Source organism: Musa acuminata, chromosome BXJ2-9 (genome assembly GCF_036884655.1).
Source record: "Musa acuminata AAA Group cultivar baxijiao chromosome BXJ2-9, Cavendish_Baxijiao_AAA, whole genome shotgun sequence".
NCBI classification, from domain to species: domain Eukaryota; kingdom Viridiplantae; phylum Streptophyta; class Magnoliopsida; order Zingiberales; family Musaceae; genus Musa; species Musa acuminata.
Genome location: NC_088346.1, coordinates 10,316,464 through 10,341,422, shown reverse-complemented (window position 1 = coordinate 10,341,422; position 24,959 = coordinate 10,316,464). Strand labels below are relative to the sequence as shown.

The 24,959-nt window shown below is 41.0% G+C and overlaps 3 protein-coding genes and 1 long non-coding RNA gene across 4 annotated transcripts; 2 read left to right on the top strand and 2 right to left on the bottom strand.

Moving 5' to 3' along the window:
* Positions 1-1,452: 1,452 nt before the first annotated feature.
* Positions 1,453-2,569, bottom strand: LOC135623087 (uncharacterized). Its single transcript, XR_010491266.1, has 2 exons — positions 2,188-2,569; positions 1,453-2,094 (listed from the first exon to the last, which is right to left on the bottom strand). It is a non-coding gene; the product is annotated as an uncharacterized LOC135623087 (long non-coding RNA).
* Positions 1,580-4,299, top strand: LOC135623086 (ferredoxin--nitrite reductase, chloroplastic-like). The gene is made up of 4 exons (XM_065125621.1): positions 1,580-2,048; positions 2,569-2,923; positions 3,004-3,292; positions 3,381-4,299. Exons 1-4 carry the CDS (start codon positions 1,661-1,663, stop codon positions 4,140-4,142), a joined length of 1,794 nt encoding a protein of 597 aa, XP_064981693.1. The 5' UTR covers positions 1,580-1,660; the 3' UTR covers positions 4,143-4,299.
* Positions 4,300-6,629: 2,330 nt separating this feature from the next.
* LOC135623085 (abscisic acid 8'-hydroxylase 3-like) lies at positions 6,630-9,190 on the bottom strand. Its single transcript, XM_065125620.1, has 9 exons — positions 8,930-9,190; positions 8,504-8,822; positions 8,269-8,421; positions 7,928-8,176; positions 7,747-7,836; positions 7,528-7,606; positions 7,325-7,431; positions 7,039-7,157; positions 6,630-6,957 (listed from the first exon to the last, which is right to left on the bottom strand). Exons 1-9 carry the CDS (start codon positions 9,124-9,126, stop codon positions 6,825-6,827), a joined length of 1,446 nt encoding a protein of 481 aa, XP_064981692.1. The 5' UTR covers positions 9,127-9,190; the 3' UTR covers positions 6,630-6,824.
* A 15,140-nt stretch (positions 9,191-24,330) lies between these two features.
* LOC135623439 (ethylene-responsive transcription factor ERF109-like) lies at positions 24,331-24,810 on the top strand. The gene has a single exon (XM_065126411.1). It carries the CDS (start codon positions 24,331-24,333, stop codon positions 24,808-24,810), a length of 480 nt encoding a protein of 159 aa, XP_064982483.1.
* Positions 24,811-24,959: the final 149 nt, after the last annotated feature.

Sequence of the window (24,959 nt, the reverse complement as noted above, 5' to 3'; positions counted from 1 at the left end):
CAAGTAATCACAGTAATAATCTATCATAGATCTGATCTAACTTGAGATGAAAGCACTGCCAGACGATTGAGAACCGTCTCTTTGTGTTGTCCTTGTCTTCTTCCCTTTCTTTCTCTTTCTTTTCTTTTTTGTTCTCCTCCTTTTCTTTGGAATCCGTCAAAAACTGTGTTGTTGCTACATTTTTCTATTTTTTTTTAGTTATTATATCTCCTCTAATATAAATTAAGATTAAATTAAGAAGAAGTAAGTTATGGGCTGAAATGCCCAACTGAATATGGGCTGTCAGCCCAACAAGCCATAAATAGCCCAAATATATATATTTGTAGAGATATTAGCTCATTTTGAGAATTTTTGGCCTTCTGGTATGCATGATGAAGTTTTGATTTGCTTGCAGGACTTCCACGAGGTAGTGCCCGACTGGTAGGAGGTCACTAACGGAAACGTCCGGCGAGGGGAGAAGCAGGTCCTTTGCAAGATCTGCCGGAGGAAGCCGCCGACTCTAACATCTCGTCTCCCTTCGGACGGCAAGTTGAGCGCACGCCAAACACCCAGCTTCTCCTTCTCGAACCAGCTACCGGAAGTAGCAAACGAGAAGGAGAAGCTGAGGAAAGACAACCGCAAGCGAAGTGCCGCTTCCAGGATCTCCTTGGTTCTCTCACCGACTACGTCGACGTAGGCCAAGTCGGCTTCAGGCTCCTAACGAGGGCAGAAGCAGGCGAGACGAGTAGGAATGAAGGGGTTCGCAGAAGAGCAAGGATGAGGCGTTAGGCTTTTTGAGGTGCCACCGAAGGGTTCCGAGGAAGATGAGCTGTGTGTTGGCATGCATGCAGAGCGGCGAATGCCCAAAGGGTCGTCGGACATCGGTGACCTCTTATGTCTCTTTTCCTGGTTATTAATTCTTTCCCTAAAAATTAGTGGCATCACTTCATAACACGACACAATCTGGTCCACAGATATTGTCGTAGCAAAGAATACGCCACGCGAAATTGATTGGGTGCACGACAATACGCCCTTACCGGCTCATTTCGTAACAGGGGCGGTGGTGGGGGCCATGACACAACTCGGCGTTGCATGAGGCACGTGACCGGGTGATGCCTCTTAATACACCCTTCGAGCCGCTCAACCTCTGCGTTCTCCTCGCCCTTTAATTAGTCTCTGGAGCCATCCTCGGTCTGTGCACTATCCAGTGGACAAAAACATTGGGCGGCCAACACCCGGATTCGACTGCTACCAAACCTGCCTCTTATCGGGTCGGATCCACTGACAATCCATTTCCAAATCACCGTTGGAATGGCTCCCTCCCTTGCATCGAAACTAGAGGTTCCAAATGGCCCAAGAAGATATGGACGTTCTCGGTTGACCTCGACCGCTGATCCTTGTTGCTATTTTACCTTCCCCCATCATCAACCACAAGAATAAATTAAGCATGCCTCCATATATAAACATTGAAGGTGCTAAATAGAATGAGCTTTGCATAGCATCCAACGAGCAATGACAAGGATACGCGGGTGTACGCTTACTGCACCGCCTTAAACTTTCGAGTGCAGGAGGCGAAGTTGGCCTTTTGAAGCAGTCAAGAGTCGCATCCCAACCCACTTTCCAGCTATAACACGGCCCTTTTGTGTGGCCGAACAAGTCCGAACCACCGAGTCAGTAGTGAATGGCGTCCTCCACATCCCTGCAGCACTTCGCTCCTCCTGCCCGGACCTCCCCGCGGCGCGAACCCGCGAGGCGGAGGCTGACGGTCACGGCGGCCGTCACCCCTGCAACTGAGGCCGCGACGGCTGGGGTGGCGGAGGAGAGGTTGGAGCCGAGAGTGGAGGAGAGGGAGGGCGGCTACTGGGTGCTGAAGGAGAAGTACCGGGAGGGGATCAACCCGCAGGAGAAGGTGAAGCTGGCGAAGGAGCCCATGAGCCTGGTGCTGGAGGACGGCATCCGCGAGCTGGCCGCCAAGTCGATGGAGGAGATCGACGCGACCAAGGTCCACAAGGACGACATCGACGTCCGCCTCAAATGGCTCGGCCTCTTCCACCGACGCAAGCACCAGTGTGAGTCCCTCAGATCTCCGTTGTTGTGCCGTAGCAGTAATCGTTCCTATGCAGTAGAAATTAGTATATAATATCAGCGTTAACTCTCGTTATCAGCGACAACTTAGATTTGGGTTTCCGGATTCAGATATTTTCGTACCCATTAACTGTCCGCCGCCCAGTAAATCTACTCTCCGATGGGTAAGAAAAGTATTGAATCGGTTGAAGATTAGCTAGATGTTTAGCTGCGCCGTATCCAAACAAAATAAAAGACGGGGAAGACCAGTTGCGGCTTGGCTCTCGCTGGTTGCCAAGGGTCAGATATTAGTGTGCGCCTGTTGCCCAATGCGTAGAGTCAATCATGAAGGTCGTCTGTCGGATGTGCTGTCGTCCTTGGATTAGGTTAATGAACATTCATCACCCAATTCATCTTCTGGATCAGTCCGGTTAATTCAATTGCGATAAGTATGAGTTGTGTCTCGATGCGGTTGACCGTGTCTGTAACTTTGACAATGGCGGCGGCTGTGTGGTGTGGGAGCAGACGGGCGGTTCATGATGCGGCTGAAGCTGCCCAACGGCGTGACCACGAGCGAGCAGACGCGGTACCTGGCGAGCGTGGTGGAGGGCTACGGCGAGGACGGCTGCGCCGACGTGACCACCCGGCAGAACTGGCAGATCCGGGGCGTCACCCTCCCAGACGTGCCGGCCATTATGCAGGGCCTCGGCCGCGTTGGCCTCACCAGCCTCCAGAGCGGCATGGACAATGTGCGCAACCCCGTCGGAAACCCCCTTGCCGGCATCGACCCCCACGAGATCGTCGACACCCGCCCCTACACCAACCTGCTCTCCGCCTTCGTCACCGCCAATTCCCGCGGCAACCCCGCCGTCACCAACTTGTGAGTCCACCTCTTCTTCTTCCTCTGTTGTGGCGTGGTGCCTACAGCTATCCATGTGTGCTTGTTTGTGTGCCGCGCAGGCCAAGAAAATGGAACGTGTGCGTCGTGGGCTCGCATGATCTCTACGAGCACCCGCACATCAATGACCTCGCCTACATGCCTGCCATGAAGGACGGGAGATTTGGCTTCAACCTGCTGGTGGGCGGATTCTTTAGCCCCAAGAGATGCGCAGAGGCTGTGCCGCTCGACGCTTGGGTCCCCTCCGACGACGTCATCCCCGTCTGCAAAGCCATCCTGGAGGCTTACAGAGATCTCGGTACCAGAGGCAACCGGCAGAAGACTCGCATGATGTGGCTTATCGACGAACTCGTCAGCTTCTCTTCCTCATCTCTGCTGCTCCCAGATCTATATGTGCATATGGTCTTCCATGTGGTTGATGTTTGTGGTATTGCGACAGGGCATAGAAGCGTTCAGATCGGAAGTGGAGAGAAGGATGCCGCAGGAGCTGCTGGAGAGGGCATCCGCAGAGGAACTGGTGCAGAAGGAATGGGAACGAAGGGATTACCTCGGCGTCCACCCCCAGAAACAGCCCGGCCTCTCCTTCGTCGGCCTTCACATCCCGGTGGGCCGGGTGCAGGCGTCCGACATGTTCGAGCTCGCCCGCCTCGCCGACGAGTACGGCTCCGGCGAGCTCCGCCTCACCGTGGAGCAGAACGTCATCATCCCCAACGTCGACGACGCGCGCGTGGAAGCGCTGCTGGACGAGCCGCTGCTGAAGGAGAGGTTCTCCCCGGAGCCCCCCCTGCTGATGAAAGGGCTGGTGGCATGCACCGGGAACCAGTTCTGCGGGCAGGCCATCATCGAGACGAAGGCGAGGGCGATGCAGGTGACGGAGGAGGTGGAGAAGAGGGTGTCGTTGGGGCGGGCGGTGAGGATGCACTGGACCGGCTGCCCGAACAGCTGCGGGCAGGTGCAGGTGGCCGACATCGGCTTCATGGGGTGCATGACCAGGGATGCGGAGGGGAAGGTGTGCGAGGGGGCGGACATCTACTTGGGTGGGAGAATCGGGAGCGACTCGCATCTGGGAGACCTGCACAAGAAGGCGGTGCCGTGCAAGGACTTGGTGCCGGTGGTGGTGGACATCCTTGTGGAGCACTTCGGGGCCGTCCGCAGGGAGAGGGAAGAGGACGAAGAGGAGGAGCAGCTCGGTGGAAACTGAGAGATTCAATAGTTCTTGTAACGCGGAGATGCTCTGTTATATTCCACAGTCACAGAAAACATTAGTCTCTTCTGATTCCGCCATTAGAACAGTATGTTTTTATGGCAGAAGCAAATCGAAACAACCAGATAAATGAGAATAATCTCTTCTCGTCTTCTGTTCTTGATTCAATCCCCCCCCCCGTCAATTTCTTTGGATGTGTTTAGAACAGAGTGGAAAGCGACTTGATTGTGATGATACAAGCAAAATTACTGCACATTGCCACTGACATGAACTTGGAACACAGTGAAATGAATTAAAAATGTGTTCCGTAGGTAATTAGGATGATTACCTTTTCTACTTTGAGGAAGTATAATCAATCAATCAATCAATCAATCAGTCACTCTAATGAAATTGCCCAAATATTCATTTGATATCGGCTCTTTGGCTCCCACCTAAAGTGTTCCAAGTCAACAATTACATGATTTTTTTTTTCTGTTTCAATAAAATTATCATCATAGTTACTTTCTATATTAAATCCAATATTTATTTTACTTTTGGTATATTAAATTCTGTTTCAGCTATTAAAAGAATAATCTTTTGAATTAATCACTATTTAAAGAACAATAATGCCATGAAATAAACTAGAGATGCAAAAGAGTGAATAGATTTATTTGAGGGTGAATCTACCACGCAGAGTGACGAGAAACGTATCGAACATCATAAGAGACATCGAGAGTATTCCTACTATATTTCTTCGACGCTTAAGTCAGAAACTTGCTCCACAAGCCATCTCATAGCCTATGGAGAGATATCGATATCGAGGTGTCAATATCTTCTAAAGTATACTGATCTTAGAAGCTGTGGAATTATCTCAATAGAGGAGTAGATATAGTCATGCGTCATCATTTGACTCGGCTGATATATGAATCCTTCCAAATTTTCTTTTGTCTCGTTAAAGACATTTAACTTCTGTATCCGTTTAAATTTTCTTAGTATCCATTAAATTCTTTATCTGCTTCGTCATACCATCAACATCAGTTTCCGAATCTATTGCGAGCTACGAATGCAAGTCGGTCGACACTCTTGGTAGCAAGTGATACGTCTACTCCATTGATCTTTCCCCTTGACGGCTTGTACGATCCACCAGGAATCACCGAACGATGATGTTGAGAAGTAGGCGATGAAATGGCTCACAGGAGTCCCGTATGGAAGCTGCTCAACGTTATAATGCCACGAGCATTGCGTTCTTTCCTTGCCTCTGTGCTAAGTGAAGTCGGCGTTGCTCGTATGGCAGTGACTTCGAATGGTGCTCGACAAATCTCCATCAACTCACCGATTTTTCTATGCAAGGACATGACTTCCGGAAGTAAGTCTCCCTCCGCCACACTATATTTGCCCAGCCACTCAATTTCAACGACTCCTCTCGATTCCAGAAGAGACCTGCACAGTGCCCCCCCACATTCACCTGTCGACGTTGACGAATGCGTGGGAAGGTGCCGAGCCTAAACCCTCGTGAAATCTCTAGAGCGTTGAAATCTCGATGCCTAGAACGCTGCAGAAAATTTGTCTTCCATACGAAACTCATCCTGTGGATATCATCCTAAGATGTTACAGCTCTGATCGCTAACGTCGTCGCTTTGTGGCCTGAGGACCCGAAAGTGATGCAGCTGCAGGGGTGGGCTCGTCGAGGCGGCAAAATCCGACACACGATCTGGTAGAGATTCTGATATGATGTCAACCTGACGATTTAGCGGAAGATGTGGTTTGAGTATGCTACGGTGCTCATATAGTTCATTAGTTCGATAAGAACTTCGAAGCATCTAGTAATGGAGTATGCTACAAGTCAAATTACTTGATACCTAACCTAAATTTGTTTGGTCATGTTTGGATAAACAAACTTGCACGCAATGTTTGGTCATGACCGATCGATCGAGAAAAACAAAAGAACATCTAACTAGCTTTGAATGCTTAATTTGAGTGCACGCTGAGATGAGACGGGACTTGCAGCACCCACATTGCTGTGCAAGGGTCAGTATCAAATGTCTCGGCTCTCCAGAGACTTCTCAGGCCGGTGCCGGTGCCGGTGCTGGTTCTGTTGTGTGACCCCCAACGAGGGGGAACCCCGGCTAGGCTGTTCCGAGGACTTGTTGGTACAACCGCACAAGGGGCATCCACATCCCCGTCCCCACTGCCGAATCAGACCGTCTCTGCACCGTCGTCCACACGTCCGGTGTGAGACGAGCACGTCGTGTCCTGTTCCTCGGGGCACATGCAGCCTTTCGGCTCCTCCTACTTGTGTGGCCACCTGAGGCGGCCGAAGACACACACCTGGAGCACCGCGCGGCGCGACACATGGCGACCCCGAGCACATGGAATGTGGCAGCGGGTCCCCCGTCGCGTGGAGGGTGATGTCACAGGTTATGATGATACTTCGCCATCTGATCATGGAACGGCGACTGAGTGGGAAAAGGAAACATGCACGTTGAGGGACCGCAGACGCACCACTTTAAGAAAGAAGAACTCCATTTCATTGAATTAAAATATATGTTGGAAGGATCAACACAATTGGAGAACAAAAATTAGGGGGGGGGGGGGGAACAGAGGAGAGTCGACCCCTCTCTCTTCTTCCGGGGGAGAAGCCCTCAGGGATCATTCATTATACAGGATAGGTTAAAATGGAGTAGCATCAGGTTTTCTCGCTCATGCAGGCGGACGTCCTTGTCCTGCTTCTTCGCTGCCGCCGGTGACTCTCCACAGCTTGGCCGGAAGTCCTTGCTTGGGCACCGGGAAAGGGCAGTACTCCACCTCACCTTGGTGTCCCACAATCTCCCACCTGCATCACCATGCACCCCAAGCTATCAGTACCAGTTGGTGATGATGAAGACAGCAGTACAATCTTTGAGCGTGCTATAACCTGTATTTGGTCACAAGATGATGGATCAGAATGAGCATTTCAAGTTTCGCCAGCTCATTGCCGGGGCAAGCGTGAACTCCATTCCCAAATGGCAAGAAAGTATTGGGCTTCGGAGCAACCTGTGTATACACGATTACTATCTTTATCAAGTCTTCGGTTCCCCAAAATAAGGGAAATCGAGTCTTTTACAGAGGCAAGCAGTCATATTTATGACGCGAACAACGTAACCGAGAAGGCATGCAAGACATAAAAGACATGAAAGAAACTAAATATGCGTAGATCATACCTCGAATCTACAAGGATCGAACACCCGCGGTTCTCGAAAGAATTCTGGATTGTGATGTATGTTCCTGAACAAAGGCATCACCTTCCAACCCTTTGGTATAAGGTATCCTGCGTTCCATGACCATTTGGCTTAATACTTCACAGTTACAGTATGAAACACTACGTACACAGGCCACTGTTATGGCGTTACTCGTGCTCAATTACCTTTGTACACCACATCAGCCACAGCCTCCCTAAAAGTGAAAGAAATGATGCTCGCCATCCTTAAACTCTCCAATATAACCTGGATCAGAAGAGAGGTACACCACTTGCCATGGTCAATCATAAGCACAGAGAGACAGTCGATGAAAGAGAGGTATCCACTATCATCACTTGTGCAAAGGGGGAAGAGAAGTCCACACACGCACACACACATCTACTCACCTTGTGAGTTAGAGCCATGCTTCGCGTTTGCCCCCATGTCAGGGGTCGACTTCCAAACTCGTTGCTCTGCTGGATCACCATTTGCTCCGCCTACATGAAAACGATGGCGAGGTCCGATCAGTGTCCCTGCTAACAAGTTAGTTCTCGAACTGATCATGACTCGGTGCTTCGGTGTTCTTACTCTGACAGATTCAAGAAGCTTCGGGTGGTCGTGGAGGAACTTTAGCACCCATGTCATGACGCTGGCCGTGGTGTCCTGTGCGGCAAACAGTACGCCGATGACGTTGTCGGCGATCTGGTCGTCGTTGAGGTGCTCCCCCCTTTCGTCCCTAGAGTCCATGAGGCAGCCCAACAGATCGTTCTCTGTGACTCCCTTCGTCCTCCTCTCCTTCATGATCTCACTCAGTATGCCGCGCAAACGTTTCCTTGCCTTCACGCGGAAAAGAACCGAGTACGGGTTGTAGATAAAGCAGGAGCGGAGCTGGAAGAGACGACGGCGGGGCGATCAGAATCCTTGCTTACCTGGATCGCCTTGTGGTACGGGGTCCCGGGAATGTACGTGGGGAAGGAATTGTAGCCCTTGTCGACGATGAAGTAGTTTTTCTTCAGCTCTACTTTGTACCGCTCGTCCAATCGGCCCCCAAAGATGGTGAGGATACCGACATCAAAAGATAACTGTAGCGAAAATTGAAGTGAAGCCAAGGTGGCACAGAGGTACTAGCTATTATGTTGTCATGTCAGGCCAAAGTCTACCGACCTTCTTCATTGCATGAAAGGTTCTGACCTCCTGACCCACCCATGATTCCAACATGGAGATCACTATGCGTTCGATGTCGGGGACGCGGCCGCGAAGCGCGTCCGGCGACAACGAGCCCTGGACGAGCTTCCTCAACCGCATGTGGTAGTCGCCTTGGTGGAAGAAGAGCGCCCGGGGCCCGATCATCCGCTCCTTGCTCCTCGGGTACGTCGGCTTGAACAGATGAGCCTGCGTCACCAGCACGAACCTCGCCGCCTCGGGGCTGGCCAGCATCACGCACGGGTAGCCCAACAGGTGCGTCTTGAAGATCTCGCCGTACCTGCGACAACACGCCGCACCCCCATCCCCACCACCATTGAGCCCCATTCACCACAACGAAATCTTCGAATTCATTCAGAAAATCATGTGCGAGAGAGCAATGGGTACCTCTTCTGTTTGGTGGCAAAGAAGACATTGGGGTCTTCCGAGTAAAGCTGAAGCGTCTCTCCCACGTAAGGCCATCCCATGGAACCAGGTGGGAGCTGATACCCGTCCTGGGATTTCCTCTTGCGCTTTCTGAGGAAGAGCAAGGTTGCAAGGGCCAAGAGAAGGAAGCTGAGAAGAAGGCTGTAAGCCATCCCCATCCCTTCAGTCGTCAAAACTGGGGGTGATACAGAGGTTTTGAGAGGGGATCTACTGGTGGGGTTTGGGAAAGCATTGATGGGTTTATATAGAGAAAGGTGGGAGAGGGAGAGAGAGGGGCATAGTTGGCAAGTGGCCAACGGGATGGAAGCGCATCCTTTTGATCCCTGCGGTTAGAGCTCTAATTGGACGACAATGTTTTACCATATCTAGATTACTGCTCCACCAGATTTCACCGTATCTTTGCCTGCCAAATTCCAACCCAACACGTGGCCTCTACGCACGAAAAATACCGGGTCGGGAGACGTCCTTGTCAGAGTCCGTGAGGAACTCCTGCACAGCACATGCAACCCATCCGGCTCCACGCGATCCGGTCTGGTTCGAGCTTTCCTTGAACCATTGGGTTCTTCCATTATAAGCCAAATTTCCATCAACTTGGGAGACCACACCACGTGTCTCTTAACTAAGGCGAGTTCTTAAAGGCTCGTTATGGCTGTCATCCATCCATATTAAGATTGGAAGTAATGATCGTAGAGACCCGTTAGTCGTTGACGCTTCACGAGAAACGGGGTCGATCCGAATCCGTTATGGGCGCGGGTGGGGGCGTTCCGAGAGAGGGGAGGAGGTCACACCGGATGGGACGGCCTCATGGATCGAGTGCAGGTACGGCGGATCTGCGTGTCAGATCGGGCTCGTCGACGCGGACCCGCTTTATTCCGCATCGGCCCAACCAGAGTGCAGTCCAGCTGGAGGCGGGGCCCGCGGAGGACGGCCATCGGAATCGAGACAGCTGTGAGGAAACACGTGTCGAGACGGCGGTGGTCGGGGCTCCAGATAGTTCTAGCGCGCCTCCCGCCATTCCGTGCAGCGAAATCCTTCGCGCCCCGGCTTTGTCGGCCTCGCCCAACGCCAATCCCCCACCCCCGCGGTTCCCTTTTCGCTGCCTCGTATGTGCACGAGGAAATGCCCCAGTGAAGGCCAGCTTTTACCATTATTGGATCGCCATCACTGCTCCACATCCACCTCCTTCTCCTCCTCCATGTCATGCTGCTGCAAATGACAGGCCCTGCTTTCTCGAACGGCCATGGCGTCGCCATCACCCCCCCACCCCCATCCGCTGGTTTTAATCCGCAGCTGAGTGAACGAGACGCTTGCCAGGAACACGAAAGTGGCTGCCGGAGCCTTTCGACTCGTCCACACTAAACCAGGTAAACTCTCCGATGCCCTTTGGCCAAACCTTTGAATTTTATCAAAATAATAATAATAAAAATCAATCGAAACAAGCAATACAAAAATGTTTAGTTTTAAACTCGAGTCACATTTCAACTACCTCAATTAGTGATCCTTAGTCTTTTAGTCTCATTTGGTATGATTAGTGTTGGAGATGTAAGGCGAATTACAAGATAAGGTTAGAATAGCTTTCAGTAGCGCGACGTCATGGAGGGTGTTTCCTTACTCTGCATAACGAGTTCATCTCTTCTCACATAAAAGAGTTGACGTGGGCCTCGGAAATACGGATTTGATATTACCAAGTCACCATTAGCACATCTCATCCTATATCATGTGGAATCTATAAGATCGATGCGGTCGCTAACGATATCGGACGCCAATATAAAGACATCGACGTGGGAAAGATGATGTCCGCCCTTTGCCGACGGAAGCGGTGCCAAGATGTTGTTCCACGTCACCAGTTAGGCGGCACGTGCTGGAATCCAACATAGATTTCTCCTTGAGAAACGCCTAGAACTCTCGCTCGTCGGTGTCTATTGGGACTTAATCGTGTGGGCAACACGCTGTATTCGGTTTTTGGCTTCCAATAATGCGTGAGTGACGATGTGACGCCAAATAAATCCCTTGCTAATTACAACCCCGAAGTCTATCTTCCTCCTGCTGACGACCCACGTCAAGCTCGCCTTGTGGTTGTGACGGTTGCAGGCAAGCCCCAGCTCGACGCTGCGCCGACCACGCGGCACTGGCCATGCCCCAGATGTCATGGCACCCTATCCTCGTTGGACAACGTAAGACATGTTGCTATGGATTAGGACGGTTGGTGGCAGGGATGGGGATGTTTCCCATCAAAGCTGACTGCTTCCCTACAGTCCTCCCCTACTGTACGCCTTCCATGGCGTTCTCGAACCAGCTCAAGCTGACTCTATCATGTCGGTGACGGAGACGAGCGGAAGAACGAATACGAAAGATCAACTCTCTTAACTCTACCATATTAGATTGTTGTTTTATTTTTACCTCTCTCTGCATGAGTTTACTAGCTCTCTCTACTATTGTAAATGATGATACTATAAAGTAATCAACTTATCACCATGTGAATGAATGATTTATACACGATGAGGCTAATGCCTATCACATTGAAACGTTCATCAATGAAATGTGAAAATAATCTTATGTTAGGATTAAAATCAAATAATATTATATGGGTTTTGATGTGTACCTTTAGATGACATCAAAAAAAAAGAATCTCTATATGTGAAAATAATCTTATGTTAGGATTAAAATCAAATAATATTATATGGGTTTTGATGTGTACCTTTAGATGACATCCGAAAAAAAGAATCTCTATATGATATGTTAGATCTAAAACTTGTTGTCCAAGGAGAACTAGACTTTCTTTCTCTTCTCTTCCTATCTTTAGAGAGGTTATAAGAGAAATCGTGATCTTTCGATTGTGTTCTCTATGATATATTTCTTTAGTTCATATAGATCCTATCTATTTATAAACGAGAGCAAAGGGTCCTATCTTCAGTGTTCATATGTGGGCATTCCTAATGAATCATACTATAATATGAACTTCTTTTCTATTGGTTAATATTTATTATCAGAATTTAATTAATTTCATTATATATCTTATCCAATTATATAAGATCACATAATCTTACAAGAAGACCTCGATATTACAAAATAATTCAAATGATCGATAATAAAACATAAAAATCTATTAATAACAAATATAAGATTTATAAGGTTGGATGAAGAAAACTAAGGTCCATAAAATAGAAGTCTCTCTTAAATTAACCTAAACTTAAGAATAAAGTCTTATACATCATATGACATAAGATTTGAATAATTTTCTCAATTTTTTAAAATTTATTAGAGAAAAAAATAAGACATGGTATGTATGAAACAACCAAGCTCTAATGTCAGAGCAATCTCATTCACTAAGCAATTTGAATTAGGAATCCAAAAGTTTCCCAATCCTAACACTTATAAATTTCATCTTCATGTGAACAATATTGACTGGTCAATGCCAATTTGAGAAAAAGGATACGCTTCCAATTCGGCCAATAAATAAGATGTTGACCACCGAAACGTACTCCCAGAATTAATTGGCCTTTTCTTCCTTTCGAAAGATTTCTCATCAAACATCCAATCGAAAAAGCCCTCATAATTATTGAAGAAATGAGTCCATTTCTTCCATACACCTTCAAATAATAAATGATCCAACATTCATTCATTAGCTTGTTCTTAAAAAGCAAAAAACAAGAGAAACAATCTTTCTTTTTTTCCCTTGCAACGCATCTTGATACACAACTTCTTAGTCGCAAGAAGCTGTATACGTTGCGATCCACCTTTTTATTTTTCCTCTTAAACCAAGGAAAATATTGATTAGATTTGAGCATCTCTTAATATAAACATAATTATGTTTGGAAACATATTTATATTTTTAATATTTATTTAAAGAAACAAATTTAAATGGATGTGCTGCTATGAAATGAATATTCGGTCGTCAGATGCTTTGAGTGTTTCATAAATAATAAATAAAATTTATATTTTAAATATAAATTAACGTAAGTGTTGCTTGATAAATGTATATTTTAAGAATCCATTAAATATTATGTGATAAATTTATCATTCTAATATTTTAAATATTCATTCAAAAATAAATAAATATTTTTTTATTTAAATTAATAAGTAAATAAATGAATGTATGTAATCTTATAAAAAAAGATCATATGGCCCAAATATATAATAAATAAAAATATAATCATATTAATGAATATAAAAATAATAATAAAATTTTACCTTATATATGACATCAATCATGTTGACAATATTATGATTTTAGATAATATCATAGGGTATTATAAAAATTTAAAAAATTACATTACCATCCTGTAAATACTGAAACACTCAAGTAGTATGGTCGCCTTTGGGTTGGCCAACTCATCTTGGTTTGAGCCTGATTGAGGAACTCTGGTCTTACCTAACATCTTGATTGCCCAAGGAGACATCGATCCCAAAGAATGTTTCTTGCATGAAGATTAATGACGGGAGGAGGCTCTAAATGTGATCTCGTCGATGCTCAAGTCGAGTTTCTAAAGTTAGATTTTAACATGAAGAGAGAGCTTGACCTCGATAATCATGCTTGTATTTATTTTCTTATAGTTTATCTTTCCGAAATGGTCATATAAGTATTTTTTATAACAAAAAATATTCAAAGAATATTTTAGAACTCTGTTGATTTAGTAATTGTTATCCCATCAACAAGTCAAAGATTTAACAAAAAATGACTTCCATGTTAATGATGTTTTCCGTTCGTACCTTCCGATGTTAGCAACTCATATGAGTCTGTCAATAGTATATATACTATGTGCGGTCTATCTCCGCAATATTACATCCAAAGGCTGACTCAAGCCAGCATCAGGTAGACGAGCAATCAGTGGCCAAACCCTATGAGATATCAGACCATAAGATCCCAGCACAGTTGTGTGATACGCTTGACTGATGTCCTCACTCACTCCCAGTTGTTGTTGTTTCAAGGTCCTACCTTAGGTCTTCGGATGGAGATGTGAAGAATGTGTCCACTTTGAGTTGAACTGTAAGTCACTGATGACATCCATAGAACATTTCTCAAGCATCTCATACCTGCGTTCCTTTCGGCCTCGTCCTCATATGCACTGCTGTAGCTTTCGAGTCATTCTTATGGTCCTGCGTTCCTCGGTGACATACATGTTGGAAGTATAATTCACAGTGGGTTTTCTTTGAACGGTAGAGGAGCACCACTCAACGGATTCAGATGAGTTGCACGGTTGTAGTTTGTACACAGCTTACATGATTCTGTGGTGTGGGCATGCACTGAGAACAACCCACCAAAGTTACCCATTCGCGGAGCTCATATTGGAGTCCTGATAGGGATGATACATCAACTTTTTTACCTTCGGTCGACCAAAAATTCTTCACGGAAACTGGGAATATACTGCATTCATTTGCTGACTTGTTACGGCCACCACGAATGATGGAGCTCTTCCTCCTCTTCGTATGATGTAGCTGCATGCTTCATTTCCATGCACATGAAATGATATGGTCCCCGGTCATAATTTGCAGTGGTGAAAGGAACAAGGAAAGGATAGGAACGAGGAACAGTTTGGGTGCACCACCATTGGCTTGTACTTGGATACAACTGGCCTCGAGAGCAGTCCCATGAATGGCTCAGAAACAAAGTACGTAAGATTTGTGTAGGTGGCCTGTTAGAGTGAGTGCAGATCATCATCACCATCGGAGAGTGATGATTAAATGTCTACTAGTGGAGGAGTGACTGGAAACCCAAGATCTGAATACGTGGTGTGGAGGACCATCTTGTCTTCCATGGCACTGCGGCCCTTCAACTCTCATGCATGCATGCATGCGAGCAGCTGCAGGAGGGCTGTGATGCACACCGATAACTCCACATTGCTTGGCATGTGATCGAGTGCTGTTAGGTTTCCATGTCCTTTTCGATTTAGTTCGCACTGAACTCGCGTGGTGCAGAACATCATCCATCGAGGAGGACCAAATGCTGAGAACAACAAAGATGAGGGGAAAGGGATGGGTTGAGAGGGAAACAACATCTTCAAAATCAAAAACAAATTAAAGGGATAAATAATCAAATAACATATCAAAAAATCGACGTAATTCGCTAATTTCCGAGACAAGAATAAAATTTTCATCATATAAGCTTCTTACCATATTAGGATTTTCTTTTACCTCTTAAAATAATAATTATTCAAATATCAAAACACTTGCCCATCCTAATGAAATGAATATATGTCAGTGAGCTAATCTTCATAGGGACAGTCCTCAAACCAATCTTCCACGTGAACAAACATTATCCGAGCAAAAGAAGTGTGATCGACGACGGCGCCTCCAACACCAACAGCACAGCCGACGGGCAAAAGAGATTTAACGTGGAAGACGAGAAACCACACATGTGGGATCTCCAAGCTTAATATCACACGATGAGGTAGTATCTCCACTGACGATGCTTTCAATCAAGCTCGAGTATCCATGGAGCTCACTGCCCATTAATGCAACCCCCCCACCCAACCCCAGGCAGGAAGAGACGGATGGAGGCTTGGGAAATTATAGCATATGGTGGAGAGTCGATGGCACCTACTTTTGGCACATACGGCGCCAAAACCCAAAGCCTTGATGGCATTGGATCCCGGCGTCCTTCCCTTGTGTTGTGTCACCCCTCCATGTCTTTGGGTCGGATATGTGTGGGTACGGACGTGAGTGGCTGTGTCTATTATTTGGATGGGGATCACCAACTCCTCCATCGTTGGGCGTGGCGAGGTAACGAAGGCGACGGGCGGACTAGGACGTGGACATGGGGAGAAGGAGGAGAAGAAGGGCCTCAGAAACGTGATGCATTTGCTCTGTTGCTTGCTCGAGCTGATCTTTTGTTGTTTCGTCGAGCTTATCTCTCCTTCTATTTTATTCTATTACTTGCGGTTTAATAATATTTTTAATATATTATTTACTTATGCATTTATATAAAATATAAGTGACGAAAACGAGAATTAAACTCAGAATCTTAGGATGATCTATCAAAGATATTTACTGTCTTTATTTGGCACATTGTTTGCTTCATACTTCTATAATTTTGATATTTAGATATTATTTAAAAAATTACTTTAGTAAAGTTTGAATGAAAAATATATAAATTAACCTAAAATACCTTTGATTAAAATGTATAAAATTTCAATACTTCTAATGCCCATCATGGTTGGGCCGAGACAGTTGGGCCGGCCCATCAAGGTTCATAATAGTTTGCTAGAGAGAGAGAGAGAGAGAGAGAGAAAGGTGTCTCATATTAAAGATATGTGATTTGCAACAAGGAATTCCATAAGACAAAAAGCCAACCCTCTTCCATTTCTATTGCTACATCCGACCGATTAATGCCACTATCGATGCCTAAGGTTAGCACTAGCAATTGGCTTAGAAACACATACTCCGGTTGCATTATTTCATTGTATTCACATATGAGTTGGTCAAATCAATTTGGTCTGACTCGAACCAAAATTTGGTTAGTTTTAATTTTAGATTATAATATTTGCTGATTATGATTTGCTGATTATAATATTTGCATTATTTCATTGTATTCACATATGAGGGACTCCCTCCCTTCACAGCAAAGTCTAAGGATCATGTAAAACTATACCGGATAAATACATAATAAGATTTCTCTAATATTTAAGTTTATTAAAAGAATTTACATGCCAAAGTCCAATTGACATTCTATATGCTATCATAGGAGAGAAATATTTGCATCTTGCGTATTAAATCTTAGCCTTCTTAGGAAGTCCAAAGAAGTTTTCGAATTGAAGAGTCGATGACCTTGAAACTCCTATGGGCAGGAGAAATGGGTGCTAGACTTACGATCACATTATCAAAAGTCGAAAAGGGGCTTGTCTAATTAGCTTTTTTAATCCTTGTGGTGTCTTAATTTTGGTTTTTTATGATATTTTTAATCAATGTCTTATTCTAGTATTATCCTATTACCATTACAAATAATCATCAACCCGATGTAATGAAGTCGTCATAATAATCAAACTCGTTTTCGTGAATGTTATTATATTTAAAAACTATATACCTCTCGAGAACGTCTAGAGGTATATTCTATGAGATATATCATATGCCCAAGTTAGTAATAAGCTCAAGAAAGAGAGTCTAGCATAAGAATACACTGATAAATACATACATAACCTGAATAGGGCTACGACATAATCTCCTCAAATCTTAATAAGATACCATATCATTACCGATCATCATCATCATGTTAAACTTATATGTTTATATTGCGTGATCAATTAGATGTCTAGCCATGTAACTAATTGCCATATAACCATTGATGACAGTACCAGTTATTATTTAATTAAGAAAATGTATCATGAAATTGATCTTTGTAGTAGACATTGATTTATATATAATTTATATTTATCTTTCTATTCCTTTATTTATTTATCAGAAGGTTTTATCGTCATAAGCTAATACCAAAATTAGTCATCGATCCACACGACATAGTTGAGTTGATATAATCCACTTTTTGAAATGTGATTACGATATAAGCATTAAGACATTCAATATATCCAATGAAACAAAATATTTTCAGGCACCGAATGTGCTTTTTCAAGATACAAACATCAAAACGTTCCATACATCCTATCTAACAAAGCATCTTCCTACGACGATGATACATCCCCTCGAAGCACCCCAAAACTCAAGTATCAAAACGATTAACACTTCATAATTTGGCAAACATGTTTATGTATATGGATGCATCCACTTAAAATATAAGTAGTAACCTTATTAGCATCTTCCCGTAGGCGGAGGCAGAGAGACCTTGTCGGACGAGAGCAAGCAGAAGCAATAGTGCCAAGGTGACAAACTGGTTTCTCATCTCTCCATCCCTTTCTTCAATTAGAAGAGGAGCAGGGGTCGAGAAGAGAGAGAGAGAGAGAGCTGGTGAAGCTTTCTCATGTTCTTGAGCCCCATAACCCATAAGGGTTCAACGGTCAAGGATAGAAGGAAGATAGTACGAGTCCGTTGACAATGGAAAGATGAGCTCGCAAGCTTTTGGGTCATTCCACCATTAGCAACGGAAAGAAAGAATATTAATTTGTAGTGCTAATATGTTATGATTGGCTTGTAAGAGGAAAGAAAAAGGAGGCACATAATTATATTATTATTTTCGTTCAATCTTAAATTGCAGTAGCTTTATTATTATTATTATTATTATTATTATTATTTTCTATAATCCTACTATTTTAAACCATAACTAATACTTAGTTTATTTTCTAAACTACTCTTGATATTTCTTAAAACATCAATACATTAATGCCAACATTTCGTTCACTTAACGTATTATTCACGAGCGATCATAGCTTCTTTAAAATACTCAAACTTATTTTTTAGTAGTGCCTCGGTGAATATCTTTTAGTAATGCCTTAGATTATTGGAGTTGCAATGCTATAGGTCTTCAATTCTTTAGTGCCTTGTAAATATCTGAGAATTCTTTTGGTAACTCCAAAATGAATGTGTCTAGGACTATTCATGAATCTAGAAAGTATACTTGTAGCAAACATAATATATGGCCTTGTAGCTATAAGTAAGGTATAATAAATTACAATCAAGCTTCTACAAAGAGTAGTATCAATCTTCTTTTTTTCTTTAATTTTTCACCAACTAGTAATGGTGTGGTGATAAGATGGCATTCAAACATATTAAACTTCTTTAGAACTTTGTCCACATAATCTTTTTAGAAATAAATATATTATTTTTTCTCTTGATATATAACAATGCCAAGAAAGTGTCTTAGCATTTCCATGTCATTTATTTCATATTTATTCAACTTGTATATTTTTTTTTCTTAATCTTTAATAATAAATTTAATGGCAAGAAAGTGTTTGCTCAACATAGACCTCTTCTTTTAATTCTCCATTCAAAAAAACTGATTTCACGTCAAGTCGATACAACAATCAACCTTTGTGAGTTGCTAATGCAATCAAAATTCTAATAATATAAGGCGAGTGACTGGGGTACAAAATTTCATCATAGTCAACTCTATAATACTTACTGTGAGTAATCCTTTGCCATTAATCATATCTTGTTTTTTTGCACTGAGCCATATGCTTTATATTTCACATTGTAAATTCATTTGACACCAGTAATATCTTTATTTTGATGTCTATCAACTAGTTCCCAAGTATTATTCTAACATTGTAAATTCATTTGACACCAGCAATATCTTTATTTTGAGGTCTATCAACTAGTTACCAAGTATTATTCTAACATGATATTAGGTCTATCTTTATTCTAACATGTTCTAAACAAGAAAAGTGAGTAAAAAATAAAAAAAGAATGATCGAAGAAAAAGAGAGAGAAAGAAGAGTCAAGCTAGCAATGTGGACAAAATTAGCCACATCACCAACCAAGCTAAGATTATAGATAAAAGTTGACTGCACCATCTATTCTTATTATAAGTAAGAAGGAGACAATTAAGCTGCACATGAATAAGGAAAGAATATTAGAAGATATTTATATGTGAGAAGAGACTGAAAAAGAGGATGAAGAGAAGAGTCCCGCATTGGTAAATATTAAGAGAGTCAAATGATATATATTTGAGTGTGACCCTCAATTTATAAATTTGAGTTTTAAAATTATAATAATGTTTAACTTAATATATGTTAAACTTGTGAGTTACCATCAACTCTTCTTTTACTATTTATAATTTTATTTTATTTTTTTAATATTTTAAACTATTAAGAATATTTGTAAATCCTCATTATTATATACAACTTCTTTTAATTTATAAATAGATATTAATACCATCTTCTTCCTCCTCTTCTTTTTTGCCTCCTCTTTCTTTTTCCTCTTCTTCCTTCTTTTTCTCATCCTTCACCTCTTCTTCTTCTTCTTCATCTTTTAAAAGTGAAAATTATTAATTTTGAATTGTTAAAATAAGAACTCTATTTATTTTATAATAATTATTAAATTTGATAAAATAATTTTATTAAAGATTAAAAAGGTTAAATAAATAATAACATATAAGCTCTCTACATGTTACAATAAACAATAGACGAGTCTTTATTTTTCTGAATCATCTTGGCATCAATATCAACAAAAACTTAAAAAATTATTAGAATGAAAGATACAAAAGCTCTCTCTGTATGCTATAACAAGTAATAGGTGAGTCCTTATTTTTTTAATCATGTTAGCATCAATATTAATGGAAGCTTGAAAAATATTAAAAGATGTATTTGAAGGTATAGATAAGATAAAAACTTTTAAGGCTTCAAATTCTTTGTGTGAATTCAAAACTTTTATAATGAAAAATTCTAAATCTGAGTTTTTCTCAAAAATCTCTTGTATTATGAATCAAATAAGGTCTTACAGTGAAAACCTATAAGATATATCTTCAAAATTGGATATATCTTCTACTACTTTAGAATAAGCTAAAGATACAAGTATATTATCTATTGATGAATTAAGTGGTTTATTTTTAGTTCATGAAAAAAAAGTGAATATATTTTCAGATGAAACTTTTAAATATACTTTCCAAATGAAGATATGTACGAAGTAGGACAAAAAAACAAAATTTATAAATTAGATCTCAATGAAGTGGTCAAAATAGTAAAGGTAACAGATGATTTGGTGGTAAGGATGAGACCGATTAAATGAGAGTTAGAGGAACTTTAATGAAGATAATAAAGAAACTCATCAATGTTTTTATTGCAAAAAATAAAAAACAAAAAGATTGTTGATACAAAGATACAAATCTAAATGTTCCTTTTTGCATTCAATATAAAAAAATATGGTTATCTTAAAAAAGATTATTGGAACAAAAATAAGTAAATTATCATAAAAATAAAAAATACTTTTTTATGACATTTGATAAAGAATATTCTAGATTTGTTTATTTTTGAAATGTAGATTTAGTAATGGTATAAGGGACAAATTTATTTTGAATGCTTAATAATTTAACTAGATCAATAGTATAGATGAGAAATGATAGTAAGATTCAAGTGGAAGAAAAATGAACGTGAACATCAAATTTGATAAAAAAAAATTTATGAATGATGTGATATTTATTTTTGATTTAAAATAAAATATTATTAATATAAGGTGGGTAAATGATGAGAAAAGAATATTGTGTTATTTTTTATGATGAAACTATTTGATTTATAATAAAAAAGATAACAATTATGAGTATGATAAAAAATAAAATAATTTTTTATTATTTTTAAATTTCTCCTTATATGCATTCACTACTATTGTTGTTGATAAATCAATATTATAACATAAAAAATATAGCTATCTAAATTATGGTTTGACTAGATTTTTTAAATCAGAAGAATATGATAGTTGTTTTACTTAAAATTAAGAATAAAGATATTGTTTGTGAATCTTATGTTTTTGAAAAACAACAAATAAGACATTCTTAAAGAGCTAAAGAATAGTTGAAACTTTTGCATATAAATATATATAGACCTATGCAGGATTGTCTCACATGGTAGAAGTAAATATTTTTTTATTATTTATAAATGATTGCATAAGAATGATGTGAGTATATTTTTTTTTAAAAAGCTAATACCTTTTTTGTTTAAAAAAATAAAACATATATAGAAAAATAAATTGATTATTTTATTAAAACTCACCATACTAATAGAGGGGGTGAATTCACTTTAATTTTTTTTTATTTTTTATTTTATAAAAATATAAATATTCATATAGAACTAATTACAAGTTATAACCCTCAATAAAATAGAATAGTAGAGTGAAAGATATGAGTTGTGATCGAAGTTGTGTAAGTCACTTAAAAGGCATTTTGTTATGTTGTTTTTCTTTATGTTTCTATAGAGAAAAGAAAGTAAACTTGATGATAAAAGTACTAAATGCATATTTATGAGATATAGTAATGAAATAAAAGGTTCTATATTTTATGATCCTATAACTAAGAAATTAATCATAAGTTGTGATATTATTTTTAATGAAAAAAATTAAAATTATAAAGCAGTTGAAATTTCAATAGTTATTGGAGAGGAAGTCTATAAGAAATATATAATACATTGCATATAGTTAATGCCTCACCCAAATCTCTTATATTTTGAAAGATTTTAATTCAAAAGATTATAGTGATATTGAAAAACCTTTGATGAAATTTTATAATTTTTTACAGATATATCAGTTTAGTGATTTTATAGAAGCCGGTAAATATGTGTGTGTGTCAAAATCTAATGTTGTTGACTTGTTGTAAAAATATAAAACCCATTTAGTTGCTAAAGGATATATTCAAATTTCATCAATTTGATGTTAAATCAACCTTCTTAAATGGAAAGTTGCAAGAGAAGGTTTATGATTAGAAAAGTATTAGCATAGAAAAAAAAATGATAATTTCATCAATTTAATGTTAAATCAACCTTCTTAAATGGAAAGTTGCAAGAGAAGGTTTATGTAAAGTAGATGGAAGAATTTAAAATTAAAGGACAAGAAGATAAAGAATACAAATTGGATAAAATATTATATAATTTGAAACAATATGAGACAATAGAATTAAAAGTAGCTTCTTTAACATAATTTTAAAAAAAAGTTTAAGTAAGTTGACTTTTTATATAAAAACCCAAGGTATGAAATTTTTTATTATCAGTTTGTATATAGACGATATTATTTATACTAAAAATTCATCAGATATGGTTGCTGAATTTAAGAAAAATATGATGTCATGATCAATCTAAAGCTTTTATATTATTTTCTAAGAATAAAAATTATTCAAGATGCAAATAAAATTTTTTATGCCAAGGAAAATATGTTAAAGATTTATTAAAAAGATTTCAAATAGTAGTTTGTAAGCTAGTGAATATTCCATTAAATACAAATGATAAACATATGCTAAATGACAAAGTTGAAAAAATAAATGAGAAACAATATAAAAATTTATTTAGAAGATTAATTTATCTCAACAATCAAGGTCAAATGTTATGTTTGTAGTTAGTTTATTGTCAAGATTGATACATAGCCTTAGCAAAAATCACTATGGAGTAGTTAAAAGAGTTCTTATATACATTAAAGGAACTCTCAATTATGACATATGTTATGAGCAAGTTAAAGATTTTAAGTTGTATTCTTATATTGATAGTGATTGAGCTCAAGGGTAATTTCATAGATAATAAAAAAGTAAGAATATATTATTTTCTCAAGCTTCGAGACAGAATATGTTATAGCTACAAGTATAACATGTTAAGCGATTTGACTTCAAAGAATTCTAGTAAATCTTCAATAATAGCAAGATGAACTAACAAAAATCCAACAAGTCTATTAGCGTAATGATAGAATTGTATCTATCTATTTGATAAAAGAGAAATTTAAATAAACTACTATAACAACGAAGATCAACTTACTAATATCTTCATAAAAATTTTAGTAAAAAAATATTTTTTAAAGAAAAAACTTCAAGTAATAATTATTTTGAATTAAAAATATGATAAAATTAATTTAAGTAGTTATGATTAGATGTAATAAATAGATGAGTAGTTGGATAAATATGAGGAGGTTTATTGAGCTATAATTAATTTTATTTTAAAAATATATTTTATCGTTTGATTAATATAAATATAAATATATATTTTTCGATGAATCAAAGGATAAAAAGCCTTTCTCTTTCTTCGTACGCTTTCGTTCTCTTAACCAAGTCCAGGAGAAACTCATTCCTCACGATTTCTTCATTGCCACCACGCACACCGACAAGACTACACCGTGTGGGAGACGATGAATGGATTTCTTATCCAATGCTTCCGTCCTCCTCTTCTCTACGTTTGAAGTCAGACTTGCTGTCAAAACATGCAAATGCTTCCATATTTCGGGTGTTGTCGGTAAATTATGGATTATATAAAACGTTAAAATCAAATCGAGTATACATAAATAAATATTTTTATTTAGTCAGTCATGTAATCCATAATTCTATTTCGCACTACCTGTCATCTCCGAGTCCAGTTGTAACTCTATATGATCTGAGAAAGCCAGTTTGACATCCTGTCGTTATTATTCTCTTCGCCTGCCACGAGTAGTCAACCGTGTTGAGCGCTTGCAAACCTCTCTTTCCCGTCGCTTCCCTTCATTGCCAAAACGTCATCGATGATATCCATGACTTCCGCAGCTTTCACTTTCTCTCAATTCACATTCTCCACGATTTATTTAATCCCTTCCTGAACCCGCTTCGTCCCTACTCTTCGCCAACAGCGGATGCAGTCGCCAAAAGCGCAGTCCATGTCCGCGTGAGTCTTCGATGTGTCAAACCATGTCACGCCTCTCCTCCCTCCCTTAAAACCTCGACTCATGCAGATCAAACCAGAAGAGAGAGTCGTCCTTCCACCACCACCTATTATCAGTCAACCCACGTCAATTCAGCAAAGAACTGCAGCAGTAGCAGCAAAGGGCTAATGTCGAGCTGCTGCGATTGGCAGCCGTCATCCTCACGCCTGTCACGCGAGCAGGAGACCTCCATCATCGTCTCCGCGCTCGCTCACGTCCACTCCGGCTACGCCACTGCCCCCGCCGAGCTCCCGCTCGCTGACACCTGCCGTACGTGCGGCATCGAAGGGTGCCTCGGTTGCGAGCTCTTCTCCTTCGCGGACGACGAGGTAGCCGTCGTGCCGTCCGACAGCAGCGGCTCCGGGGGATCGAGGAGGAAGGGGAAGAAGGGCAGCAGGTACCGGGGCGTGCGGCAGCGGCCGTGGGGGAAGTGGGCTGCGGAGATACGCGACCCGAAGCGGGCGGCGCGCAAGTGGCTGGGCACGTTCGACACTGCGGAGGACGCCGCGCGGGCGTACGACCGCGCCGCCGTCGAGTTCCGAGGGGCGCGCGCCAAGCTCAATTTCCCGCCCCCGGACAACACGCCCTCCTCAAATCCTGATCGCTAGAATCATAAATGAATAGTTTTACAGTGTCACCGAGATCGATCCTCTTCAACATCGTTAATCTTTCAAGAAACACACCTAAATTATGCATGAATAGGGTCTCTGTAAAGAAAGAGAAAGGAAATGTTCGAGTGTACAAATATGAATGTTGC

What these genes read in the sequence shown, in the direction of transcription:
- LOC135623086 (XM_065125621.1), top strand. Translation starts at nt 1,661, where the DNA reads ATGGCGTCCTCCACATCCCTGCAGCACTTCGCTCCTCCTGCCCGGACC. An exon ending in CCACCGACGCAAGCACCAGT is followed by an intron (nt 2,049 to 2,568) that starts GTGAGTCCCTCA and finishes GTGTGGGAGCAG; the next exon opens with ACGGGCGGTTCATGATGCGG. An exon ending in AACCCCGCCGTCACCAACTT is followed by an intron (nt 2,924 to 3,003) that starts GTGAGTCCACCT and finishes TGTGCCGCGCAG; the next exon opens with GCCAAGAAAATGGAACGTGT.
- LOC135623085 (XM_065125620.1), bottom strand. Translation starts at nt 9,126, where the DNA reads ATGGGGATGGCTTACAGCCTTCTTCTCAGCTTCCTTCTCTTGGCCCTT. An exon ending in TCGATCCTTGTAGATTCGAG is followed by an intron (nt 7,158 to 7,324) that starts GTATGATCTACG and finishes GTGTATACACAG; the next exon opens with GTTGCTCCGAAGCCCAATAC. An exon ending in CATCTTGTGACCAAATACAG is followed by an intron (nt 6,958 to 7,038) that starts GTTATAGCACGC and finishes ATGGTGATGCAG; the next exon opens with GTGGGAGATTGTGGGACACC.
- LOC135623439 (XM_065126411.1), top strand. Translation starts at nt 24,331, where the DNA reads ATGTCGAGCTGCTGCGATTGGCAGCCGTCATCCTCACGCCTGTCACGC.